This window comes from Triticum aestivum, chromosome 4D (genome assembly GCF_018294505.1).
Source record: "Triticum aestivum cultivar Chinese Spring chromosome 4D, IWGSC CS RefSeq v2.1, whole genome shotgun sequence".
NCBI classification, from domain to species: Eukaryota; Viridiplantae; Streptophyta; class Magnoliopsida; order Poales; family Poaceae; genus Triticum; species Triticum aestivum.
The window spans coordinates 511,894,434-511,907,600 of NC_057805.1; the positions used below are offsets into that span (position 1 = coordinate 511,894,434).

The 13,167-nt window shown below is 45.9% G+C and overlaps 1 protein-coding gene across 1 annotated transcript; it reads right to left on the bottom strand.

Annotated features, from left to right (window-relative positions):
- Window positions 1-8,861: 8,861 nt before the first annotated feature.
- LOC123100737 (uncharacterized) lies at window positions 8,862-10,577 on the bottom strand. The gene is made up of 3 exons (XM_044522621.1): window positions 9,586-10,577; window positions 9,301-9,492; window positions 8,862-9,181 (listed from the first exon to the last, which is right to left on the bottom strand). The coding sequence occupies exons 1-3, from the start codon at window positions 10,057-10,059 to the stop codon at window positions 8,879-8,881; spliced, it is 969 nt and encodes a 322-aa protein (XP_044378556.1). The 5' UTR covers window positions 10,060-10,577; the 3' UTR covers window positions 8,862-8,878.
- Between the last annotated feature and the right edge of the window lie 2,590 nt (window positions 10,578-13,167).

Below are 13,167 nucleotides of genomic sequence, written 5' to 3' on the forward strand. Positions count from 1 at the left end.
GTGGCCGAAACTGGACTTCCTATATATAATTCTTCACCTCCGGACCATTCCGGAACTCCTCGTGATGTCCGGGATCTCATCCGGGACTCCGAACAACTTTCGGGTTTCCGCATACTCATATCTCTACAACCCTAGCGTCACCGAACCTTAAGTGTGTAGACCCTACGGGTTCGGGAGACATGCAGACATGACCGAGACGCCTCTCCGGTCAATAACCAACAGCGGGATCTGGATACCCATGTTGGCTCCCACATGTTCCACGATGATCTCATCGGATGAACCATGTGTCGAGGATTCAATCAATCCCGTATGCAATTCCCTTTGTCAATCGGTATGTTACTTGCCCGAGATTCGATCGTCGGTATCCCAATACCTTGTTCAATCTCGTTACCGGCAAGTCTCTTTACTCGTACCGTAATGCATGATCTCGTGACTAACGCCTTAGTCACATTGAGCTCATTATGATGATGCATTACCGAGTGGGCCCAGAGATACCTCTCCGTCATACGGAGTGACAAATCCCAGTCTCGATCCGTGCCAACCCAACAGACACTTTCAGAGATACCCGTAGTGTACCTTTATAGTCACCCAGTTACGTTGTGACGTTTGGCACACCCAAAGCACTCCTACGGTATCTGGGAGTTGCACGATCTCATGGTCTAAGGAAAAGATACTTGACATTGGAAAAGCTCTAGCAAACGAACTACACGATCTTTGAGCTATGCTTAGGATTGGGTCTTGTCCATCACATCATTCTCCTAATGATGTGATCCCGTTATCAACGACATCCAATGTCCATAGTCAGGAAACCATGACTATCTATTGATCAATGAGCTAGTCAAATGGAGGCTTACTAGGGACACGCTGTGGTCTATGTATTCACACATGTATTACGATTTCCGGATAACACAATTATAGCATGAACAATAGACAATTACCATGAACAAAGAAATATAATAATAACCATTTATTATTGCCTCTAGGGCATATTTCCAACAGTCTCCCACTTGCACTAGAGTCAATAATCTAGTTACATTGTGATGAATCGAACACCCATTGCGTCCTGGTGTTGATCATGTTTTGCTCTAGGGAGAGGTTTAGTTAACGGATCTGCTACATTCAGGTCCGTATGTACTTTACAAATATCTATGTCTCCATTTTGAACACTTTCACGAATGGAGTTGAAGCGACGCTTGATATGCCTGGTCTTCCTGTGAAATCTGGGCTCCTTCGCAAGGGCAATAGCTCCAGTGTTGTCACAATAGAGAGTCATCGGGCCCGACGCATAGGGAATCACCCCTAGGTCGGTAATGAACTCCTTCATCCAGACTGCTTCCTGTGCTGCCTCTGAGGCTGCCATGTACTCCGCTTCACATGTAGATCCCGCCAAGACGCTTTGCTTGCAACTGCACCAGCTTACTGCTCCTCCATTCAAAATATACACGTATCCGGTTTGTGACTTTGAGTCATCCAGATCTGTGTCGAAGCTAGCGTCGACGTAACCCTTTACGACGAGCTCTTCGTCACCTCCATAAACGAGAAACATATCCTTAGTCCTCTTCAGGTACTTCAGGATATTCTTGACCGCTGTCCAGTGTTCCATGCCGGGATTACTTTGGTACCTTCCTACCAAACTTACGGCAAGGTTTACATCAGGTCTGGTACACAGCATGGCATGCATAATAGACCCTATGGCCGAGGCATAGGGGATGACACTCATCTTTTCTCTTTCTTCTGCCGTGGTCGGGCATTGAGCCGAGCTCAATTGCACACCTTGCAATACAGGCAAGAACCCCTTATTGGACTGATCCATATTGAACTTCTTCAATATCTTGTCAAGGTATGTACTCTGTGAAAGACCAATGAGGCGTCTTGATCTATCTCTATAGATCTTGATGCCTAATATATAAGCAGCTTCTCCAAGGTCCTTCATTGAAAAACACTTATTAAAATTGGCCTTTATACTTTCCAAGAATTCTATATCATTTCCCATCAATAATATGTCATCCACATATAATAAGAGAAATGCTACAGAGCTCCCACTCACTTTCTTGTAAACACAGACTTCTCCATAAGTCTGTGTAAACCCAAACGGTTTGATCATCTCATCAAAACGAATGTTCCAACTCCGAGATGCTTGCACCAGCCCATAGATGGAGCGCTGGAGCTTGCATACCTTGTTAGCATTCTTAGGATCGACAAAACCTTCCGGCTGCATGATATACAATTCTTCCTTAAGGAAGCCGTTAAGGAATGCCGTTTTGACGTCCATTTGCCATATCTCATAATCATAGAATGCGGCAATTGCTAACATGATTCGGACGGACTTCAGCTTCGCTACGGGTGAGAAAGTCTCATCGTAGTCAACCCCTTGAACTTGTCGATAACCCTTAGCGACAAGTCGAGCCTTATAGATGGTCACATTACCATCCGCGTCTGTCTTCTTCTTAAAGATCCATTTATTTTCTATGGCTCGCCGATCATCGGGCAAGTCAGTCAAAGTCCATACTTCGTTTTCATACATGGATCCTATCTCGGATTTCATGGCTTCTAGCCATTTGTCGGAATCCGAGCCCGCCATCGCTTCTTCATAGTTCGAAGGTTCACCGTTGTCTAACAACATGATTTCCAGGACAGGGTTGCCGTACCACTCTGGTGCGGAACGTGTCCTTGTGGACCTACGAAGTTCAGTAGTAACTTGATCCGAAGCTTCATGATCATCATCATTAACTTCCTCCCCAGTCGGTGTAGGCACCACAGGAACATCTTCCTGCGCTGCGCTACTTTCCGGTTCGGAAGGGGTGACTATCACCTCATCAAGTTCCACTTTCCTCCCACTCAATTCTTTCGAGAGAAACTCTTTCTCCAGAAAGGACCCGTTCTTGGCAACAAAGATCTTGCCTTCGGATCTAAGGTAGAAGGTATACCCAATAGTTTCCTTGGGGTATCCTATGAAGACGCTTTTTTCCGACTTGGGTTCGAGATTTTCAGGTTGAAGTTTCTTGACATAAGCATCGCATCCCCAAACTTTCAGAAACGACAGCTTAGGTTTCTTCCCAAACCATAATTCATACGATGTCGTCTCAACGGATTTCGACGGAGCCCTATTTAAAGTGAATGCGGCAGTCTCTAAAGCATAGCCCCAAAATGAGAGCGGTAAATCGGTAAGAGACATCATAGATCGCACCATATCCAATAGAGTGCGATTACAACGTTCGGACACACCGTTTCGCTGAGGTGTTCCAGGCGGCGTGAGTTGTGAAACGATTCCACATTTCCTTAAGTGCGTACCAAATTCGTGACTTAAATATTCTCCACCACGATCTGATCATAAGTACTTTATTTTCCTGTCACGTTGATTCTCAACCTCACTCTGAAATTCCTTGAACTTTTCAAAGGTTTCAGACTTGTGTTTCATTAGGTAGACATACCCATATCTACTTAAGTCATCAGTGAGAGTGAGAACATAACGATATCCTCCGCGAGCCTCAACACTCATTGGACCGCACACATCGGTATGTATGATTTCCAATAAGTTGGTTGCTCGCTCCATTGTTCCGGAGAACGGAGTCTTGGTCATCTTACCCATGAGGCATGGTTCGCACGTGTCAAATGATTCGTAATCAAGAGACTCCAAAAGTCCATCTGCATGGAGTTTCTTCATGCGCTTGACACCAATGTGACCAAGGCGGCAGTGCCACAAGTATGTGGGACTATCGTTATCAGCTTTACATCTTTTGGTATTCACACTATGAATATGTGTAACATCACGTTCAAGATTCATCAAGAATAAACCATTGACCGGCGGGGCATGACCATAAAACATATCTCTCAAATAAATAGAACAACCATTATTCTCAGATTTAAATGAGTAGCCATCTCGAATTAAACGAGATCCAGATACAATGTTCATGCTCAAAGCTGGCACTAAATAACAATTATTGAGGTTTAAAACTAATCCCGTAGGTAGATGCAGAGGTAGCGTGCCGACGGCGATCACATCGACCTTGGAACCATTCCCGACGCGCATCGTCACCTCGTCCTTCGCCAGTCTCCGTTTATTCCGTAGTTCCTGTTTTGAGTTACAAATATGAGCAACCGCACCGGTATCAAATACCCAGGAGCTACTACGAGTACTGGTAAGGTACACATCAATTACATGTATATCACATATACCTTTGGTGTTGCCAGCCTTCTTGTCCGCTAAGTATTTGGGGCAGTTCCGCTTCCAGTGACCACTTCCCTTGCAATAAAAGCACTCAGTCTCAGGCTTGGGTCCATTCTTTGACTTCTTCCCGGCAACTGGCTTACCGGGTGCGGCAACTCCCTTGCCGTCCTTCTTGAAGTTCTTCTTACCCTTGCCCTTCTTGAACTTAGTGGTTTTATTCACCATCAACACTTGATGTTCTTTTCTGATCTCTACCTCCGCTGATTTCAGCATTGAATATACCTCGGGAATGGTCTTTTCCATCCCCTGCATATTGAAGTTCATCACAAAGCTCTTGTAGCTTGGTGGAAGCGACTGAAGGATTCTGTCAATGACCGCGTCATTCGGGAGATTAACTCCCAGCTGAGACAAGCGGTTGTGCAACCCAGACATTCTGAGTATGTGCTCACTAACAGAACTATTCTCCTCCATTTTACAGCTGAAGAACTTGTCGGAGACTTCATATCTCTCGACCCGGGCATGAGCTTGGAAAACCATTTTCAGCTCTTCGAACATCTCATATGCTCCATGTTTCTCAAAACGCTTTTGAAGACCCGGTTCTAAGCTGTAAAGCATGCCGCACTGAACGAGGGAGTAATCATCAGCATGCTGCTGCCAAGCGTTCATAACGTCTTGGTTCTCTGGGATTGGTGCTTCACCTAGCGGTGCTTCTAAGACATAATCTTTCTTGGCTGCTATGAGGATGATCCTCAGGTTCCGGACCCAGTCCGTATAGTTGCTGCCATCATCTTTCAGCTTGGTTTTCTCTAGGAACGCGTTGAAATTGAGGACAACGTGGGCCATTTGATCTACAAGACATAGTGTAAAGATTTTAGACTAAGTTCATGATAATTAAGTTCATCTAATCAAATTACTCAATGAACTCCCACTCAGACAGACATCCCTCTAGTCATCTAAGTGAAACATGATCCGAGTTAACTAGGCCGTGTCCGATCATCACGTGAGACGGACTAGTCAAGATCGGTGAACATCTCCATGTTGATCGTATCTTCTATACGACTCATGCTCGACCTTTCGGTCCTCCGTGTTCCGAGGCCATGTCTGTACATGCTAGGCTCGTCAAGTCAACCTAAGTGTATTGCGTGTGTTTCGAGGCCATGTCTGTACATGCTAGGCTCGTCAACACCCGTTGTATGCGAACGTTAGAACCTATCACACCCGATCATCACGTGGTGCTTCGAAACAACGATCCTTCGCAACGGTGCACAGTTAGGGGGAACACTTTCTTCAAATTATTATAAGGGATCATCTTACTTACTCTAAGCAAATAAGATGCAAAACATGATAAACATCACATGCAACCAAATAGTGACATGATATGGCCAATATCATTTGCTCCTTTGATCTCCATCTTCGGGGCACCTTCGCAACCGGCATGACACCATGATCTCCATCATCATGATCTCCATCATTGTGTCTTCATGAAGTTTTCACGCCAACAATTACTTCTACTTCTATGGCTAACGCGTTTAGCAACAAAGTAAAGTAATTTACATGGCGTTATTCAATGACACGCAGGTCATGCAAAATAATAAAGACAACTCCTATGGCTCCTGCCGGTTGTCATACTCATCGACATGCAAGTCGTGATTCCTATTACAAGAATATGATCAATCTCATACATCACATACATCACATCTTCTGGCCATATCACATCACATAGCACATGTTGCAAAAACAAGTTAGACGACCTCTAATTGTTGTTGCAAGTTTTTACGTGGCTTGTATAGGTTTCTAGCAAGAACGTTTCTTACCTACGTAAAACCACAACGTGATTTGCCAATCTCTATTTACCCTTCATAAGGACCCTTTTCATCGAATCCGTTCCGACTAAAGTAGGAGAGACAGACACCCGCTAGCCACCTTATGCAACTAGTGCATGTCAGTCGATGGAACCAGTCTCACGTAAGCGTACGTGTAAGGTCGGTCCGGGCCGCTTCATCCCACAATGCCGCCGAAACAAGATAAGACTAGTAGCGGCAAGAAGAATTGGCAACATCAACGCCCACAACTGCTTTGTGTTCTACTCGTGCATAGTAACTACGCATAGGCCTGGCTCATGATGCCACTATTGGGGATCGTAGCAGAATTTTAAAATTTTCCTACTCTCAGCAAGATCCATCTATGGAGTATACTAGCAACGAGGGGAAAGGAGTGCATCTACATACCCTTGTAGATCGCGAGCGAAAGCGTTCCAATGAACGTGGTTGATGGAGTCGTACTCGCCGTGATCCAAATCACCGATGACCGAGTGCCGAACGGACGGCACCTCCGCGTTCAACACACGTACGGTGCAGCGACGTCTCCTCCTTCTTGATCCAGCAAGGGGAAAGGAGAGGTTGATGGAGATCCAGCAGCACGACGGCGTGGTGGTGGAAGCAGCGGGGTCTCGGCAGGGCTTCGCCGAGCTTCTGCGAGAAGGAGAGGTGTAGCAGGGGAGGAGGGAGGCGCCCAAGGCTGTTGTGTTGCTGCCCTCCCTCCCCCCCTTTATATAGGCCCCCTGGGAGGGGGGGGGGCGCCGGCCAAGAACCCATCTAGATGGGGGGCGGCGGCCAAGGGGGAAGGGGAGGTGGCTTCCCCCCCAAGCCAGGTGGGGCGCCCCCCACCCCTAGGGTTTCCAACCCTAGGCGCAGGGGGAGGCCCAAGGGGGGCGCCCCAGCCCACTAAGGGCTGGTTCCCTTCCCACTTCAGCCCATGGGGCCCTCCGGGACAGGTGGCCCCACCCGGTGGACCCCCGGGACCCTTCCGGTGGTCCCGGTACAATACCGATAACCCCCGAAACTTTCCCCGTGGCCGAAACTGGACTTCCTATATATAATTCTTCACCTCCGGACCATTCCGGAACTCCTCGTGATGTCCGGGATCTCATCCGGGACTCCGAACAACTTTCGGGTTTCCGCATACTCATATCTCTACAACCCTAGCGTCACCGAACCTTAAGTGTGTAGACCCTACGGGTTCGGGAGACATGCAGACATGACCGAGACGCCTCTCCGGTCAATAACCAACAGCGGGATCTGGATACCCATGTTGGCTCCCACATGTTCCACGATGATCTCATCGGATGAACCATGTGTCGAGGATTCAATCAATCCCGTATGCAATTCCCTTTGTCAATCGGTATGTTACTTGCCCGAGATTCGATCGTCGGTATCCCAATACCTTGTTCAATCTCGTTACCGGCAAGTCTCTTTACTCGTACCGTAATGCATGATCTCGTGACTAACGCCTTAGTCACATTGAGCTCATTATGATGATGCATTACCGAGTGGGCCCAGAGATACCTCTCCGTCATACGGAGTGACAAATCCCAGTCTCGATCCGTGCCAACCCAACAGACACTTTCAGAGATACCCGTAGTGTACCTTTATAGTCACCCAGTTACGTTGTGACGTTTGGCACACCCAAAGCACTCCTACGGTATCTGGGAGTTGCACGATCTCATGGTCTAAGGAAAAGATACTTGACATTGGAAAAGCTCTAGCAAACGAACTACACGATCTTTGAGCTATGCTTAGGATTGGGTCTTGTCCATCACATCATTCTCCTAATGATGTGATCCCGTTATCAACGACATCCAATGTCCATAGTCAGGAAACCATGACTATCTATTGATCAACGAGCTAGTCAAATAGAGGCTTACTAGGGACACGTTGTGATCTATGTATTCACACATGTATTACGATTTCCGGATAACACAATTATAGCATGAACAATAGACAATTACCATGAACAAAGAAATATAATAATAACCATTTATTATTGCCTCTAGGGCATATTTCCAACAGAAGGATAGAATCACATACGGTGCAGCGGGAGCAGCACCGCCGGCGTTGACGTTGTCGCCCATGTCGTCGATGATGAGGTTGCCGAGGTCGGGGAAGAAGTCGTCGTCCGCGAAGTCGTCGCTGCCAGCAGTCGCGCGAGTGCGCTCCCCAAAAACCTGATCGCCGCTCTCCCGTACAGGATCATGAGAGGCGGGGTTCCGGAGGCCTGCTGTCCCTTCTCCCGGTGCACGCCGAAAGGAGGGATGGAGAAGAGTTGCTTGGCGGCGCAATGATCTGGAACGGTGGTGAGAAACCATACTTAGCGGCGGCGGCTAGGGTAGACGTTTGCCTGACTATATAGTGCGGGCCGGGTAGGTCGTGGGAGTAAACCCCACGTCCGAGTCGTCACGAATCCAAAAGAATCGGAAACGGTTCAGTAATTAACGCGTCCGTTAATTATTAATTAATGACTCATTAATTTTTCCTGAGCAGCAAAAATATAGACAACGTGCATAGCTCTATCCTCGGCTCGGCTCAATCCCGCAACCCGCGGCGCGGCGCGTCGTGACGAGCGAGCGTGTAGGTCTCCTCTTCTCATGCTCATACAAGTGGTAGAAAAACTCGCCTTATAAAGAGGTGCAACTCTCTCAACTTATGAGGTGGGACTAAATTTTAGCCTCACTCACTCCACTCACATGTGTGCATGAATGGGCCAAGAGAATTTCAGAATTTTAGTTGGGCTTTGGGCCATAGGTAAACTGTGCAACTATATAAGCCACTGTGATACTGCATCAGTTTATATTTGACAATACCACACATGGATAACGATGCATAGTTACATCTCCCTTACAGGAAACATCCTTGTTGCATCAAGGAGCGTGCTTTAACGAGATGCTCGCGGAACTAGTTCACCGGTGCTGTTATAAACATAGCAATTCACGGAACGGTGTGCCAAGAAAATGTTGTAGATTTTCATGGGGCAACCTCTAAACTCGTGTACCAGTGTCAAAGTCACTCTCTTAAGCATTGGTGCGCTTCTCAGTATCAGCCTTACGAAATCATGCTCGTGATCCTCTGCATTGAAGCCTGTGATTTCCAACTCTTCAAGACATGTCAAGGAGATACTTTGGCTTCTCCAATTATTTGGCTCATCACAACGACAATTTTCTTGGCAAGTTTGTCTCACCTAAAGCGAATCATGAGTATTACAATGCATTATTTATCTATGCCGATGAGTACTTACAGAAGTTTGATATGTACTATGTACGTATAAACAATATACATAAGCATGGTGAACACAATTACCTTGGGGCACAGCCATTGAATGACCTTTAGCATTTTTGTAGAGGAGTGGATCCGATTTATTTGAAGTAGATGCATCACAAGTGCTCCATAAACGTGGCCAGACGATATAAAATATAGCTCCAACACAGGGAAGATGATGACCGGAAGTTTCTGTATTTCTCGTGCAAAGTTCAGCTGTGCGCCCAAATGATTCTGGAAACAATACAATTTGATTGTCAGTAATATCGTGCATAGAATTTTTGCTCGTAAATCGAGTACATTGAGAAGGACAGACAGGAGACGTACAGTAGTACAAGATATTGGCAAGCGTAGGACATGAAAGCGCGAGAGCTTCTGAACCTGTGAACATGTGTCATTTCTGGTGTCGATATATCTCTCGGTCGTCTCTATGGCTAGGCTCTCGAGAGACCAAAATCCAACCGAAAAAGCCAACCTTGGATAAGAACACTTCCACGATACCTCTTCCACCATTGGTGTCGAGATGGACACACTGATGTTGTTCCAGTTCCAACTGGCATGGAGTTTCAGCTGTAGTTTCTTAAGCACTGGTGTTACGACGTCAATGTTGTAGCATGTCGTGTCATGATCGCTAGATATATCAAGCTCCTGCAGTGTGGCTGAGTGAACAGTGATGTCGGGCGTTGATCCGGTCACCTTTAACACGCGCAGGCATGGGCAGCGGTTGAGCAAGATGCCAAGGTGAACCATGGTGCCTGAGAAGGCAGCTCCTCGAGTGCGGAGAACGCGCCGGCGTAGCATTCCTCGGGCGGCATGATGCGGTGGGAATGCATGTCCAGCTCGATCGATGTGGCGCAGTGAAAGTAAGGCAGCACAACGGTTTCTCCGCCTCCACTATAACACCCCTGGAGGGTGAAGACCAGCTCCTCCGGCGAGAGCCGCACGGCGGCACGGAGCAACGAGCTCGCGTGGGCGGCATGCCTTGCTGAAAGGCGGATGTCGACGATGGGCACCAGCGGCGAAGAAGTGAAACGGGTGAGTGCAGCATTGAAGAGGTCGAGTGCAGCTTCGATTGCGGAGGGTTCGAGGTCGCGTAAGGTGAGATCCGTGAGACCGGTCCAGAGGCCACGCCACCGGCGGGAGAGGACGCTGGTTTGCGCGGCGGCACGGACGCAACGCAGACGCACGAGTACCAGGAGAAGCATCTCATCGGGGAGAGCGCTGATGAGATCTACCCCTCCCTCTGGGCGACGCCGGGACCGAGCTCCATGCGGCGGCGGCGGCGAGCGCCCGAACCCTGATCGCGATTCCATCGGAACACCAATGGTGAATCCGTGCAACTCCGTCGCAAAAAAAGGAACGACAAAACGCAGCAGCTCAGCCGTCCCGTAGCGTCACGCAGCCCAGCTCATCATAGCCCAACTCGAAATACCCATCTTTTCTTTCATCCCGACTAGACAGAGAAAACCTATCCCTCACCAAAAAAAAGAGAGAGATGGTTCATCTAAAAAAACTAGGCTTATAGTTTCCGTTATCTTCCTCATGTAAAATTTTGGATTTCGTTTTTTTTTCAGCAAAATATATATTGATTTTTCACCGTGTGCTATACAAATATTCGAGCATTCTTAATATATATTTACTTAAAAAAAATAAGTTTACACTTTCGTTTGAAGAAAGAGGAAACACTTCTCAGACTTTCCGAATTAAAAAGAAACCCAACATGTGTGCTACAAGGTAAAAGGAAAACAATGTAATGAAAAAAATTAGAACATACACTCACCAAATTTGGCAAAGTACAATCCTGGCTCTCAATTATTCTATAGACAAGGTTTGGTCCCTCAGTTTTAACAAAAAAAAAATTCTAAGCCCCACATGTGTCAAAACCGTTTTGATTATGATTCCTTGCTCCACACCGGGAAAGAACACTGACCAAAAAAATGGAAAAAAAGAGACGAAAAAGTTAAAATGAGATCAAAACAAAAAACATGTTAGGAAAAATATATGAAAGATTTCAGGAATCTTGGAAATGGAAAAAAATCACGAGTATTTGAGGACCATTGAATTTGGTAAATTTACCAAAGATTAACATAATAAATGTAATAATTTCCTGTTTTTCTAAAATTTCTCCATTTTCCTTAATTTTTCCATTTTTTCACAAGGTTACCACATGTCCTGGCCCCATCATTAAAAATAACAGAATGAGGAAAATGTTGATCATATATACCCAAGTAGTTGATCCTTGTTACTTCTATCTCGATTTGCACACACTTCGACTCATCAAAGACCGATTACAACATGCATTGAAAAGATTTTTCATTATTAGTTGACCACCACTATTCTAAATATCTTAACATGCACACATTCACGAACCAACCTGTGGTTGTATGGTTAGGGCATGTACAACGCGGGCTCTTAGCGCGGACGCCAGGGTTAATTTCCTGGCAGTTACGTACAAATCCCACTTGAATCCAGGAAAGTTATTAGCATCGATGCAAAAGTTTTCCCCGGGCGCTCCATCCCTTTTTCCTCCCACGCTAGCCATCGTTCTATTCTTTTTTTTACTCGTGTAGCGCCTGGACTTCGCTGCTTGCGTTGAAGGCAGAGACTCTAATACGGATGCTAAACCAAAATCTATTTTTTTATTTGCTGATAAGCGGTCGGGCTCTCCTGCTGGGTTCCCAGCACGCACTATCGTGCAGGGCGAACCAGAGGCCAGCACGTGTACTGGTGGACCCCACCACTTAAACAACCCAGCGTATCTCTCTGATTGCAGATAGGTTCCACAAAATCAGCAAAACGACATCTTTCTCTCCCGCGTAACAACAGATTGCCGCCAAAATCTTTTTCGTGGCTTCATCCTTTGTCCTACCAATCTATTTCTATTGTAACCCCCCGCCCGCGGATGGGAGGAGAATAGATCAAGATTGACAGAAAATTGTCCTCTCCGTGGATCAACATCTACGGTGTTCTTCAGCATGGACGGAGCTCCTGGCACTTCATCGTCCGTAGGTATGTTCTTGCTCCTGCAATGCAATGTACAGATTATTAACACTCTTGATCATACGAAGGTGATAAGATTAAAAGAAACAAACAAATAAAGAGTTGAATGTATGACATGCAAATTAGTCCTTCAGAAATAGCTCCCCGTACTTCATCTTCCTTAGCCCTTCGGAATTGCATTATAATTCCGTTACTGATGATCACTCCTACGATGTTGTGCACATTATGCATCAGAGTACCACATAAGTTTGTGCTAAATTTTATTGCATGAGATTTCTCCTTTGACTTATTCTCTTTTTTGCTAACTCCAATAATAGAGATTACTGTATCAAAGAAAAAGATCAATATTTTGCTAATGCTACTGTGACTACCATGTGTTGTTTTGCAACACATTTTGTACTATCTTTAAGAGCTTTTCATGTTTCACTAAAACCAGGACTGTGAATATCGTGTGATTTTTTACTCCGTGTGTCGTCCATCAACTAATTAGTATATGATGAATTTTATGTTGTGTAGATCATGGCACCACAAATGTGGGAGAGGCGGGTGGAAATACAAATGATTATTACATCAAAAGTTTGAAACCAGAGATAGGAATGGAATTTGAAAATGATGATATAGCATATGAGTTTTACAATGCATATGCAGGACATGTAGGTTTCAGTGTCAGGAAATCTTGGCATGATAAATCCTCGACTACTAATGTTATTAGAACAAAGAAATTTGTATGCTCAAAGGCAGGTTACAAGGACAAGAGCAAGGAACAATGTCAGAGGAAGCGTGCAGATACAAGAGTTGGTTGTCTGGCAGAGTTGACCATCAAAATAAGTGCTAATGGTAAATATGTTATAAGCAGCTTTGAGGATGCTCATAATCATGAACTCGTAACTCCAAGCAAAGCCCATCTAC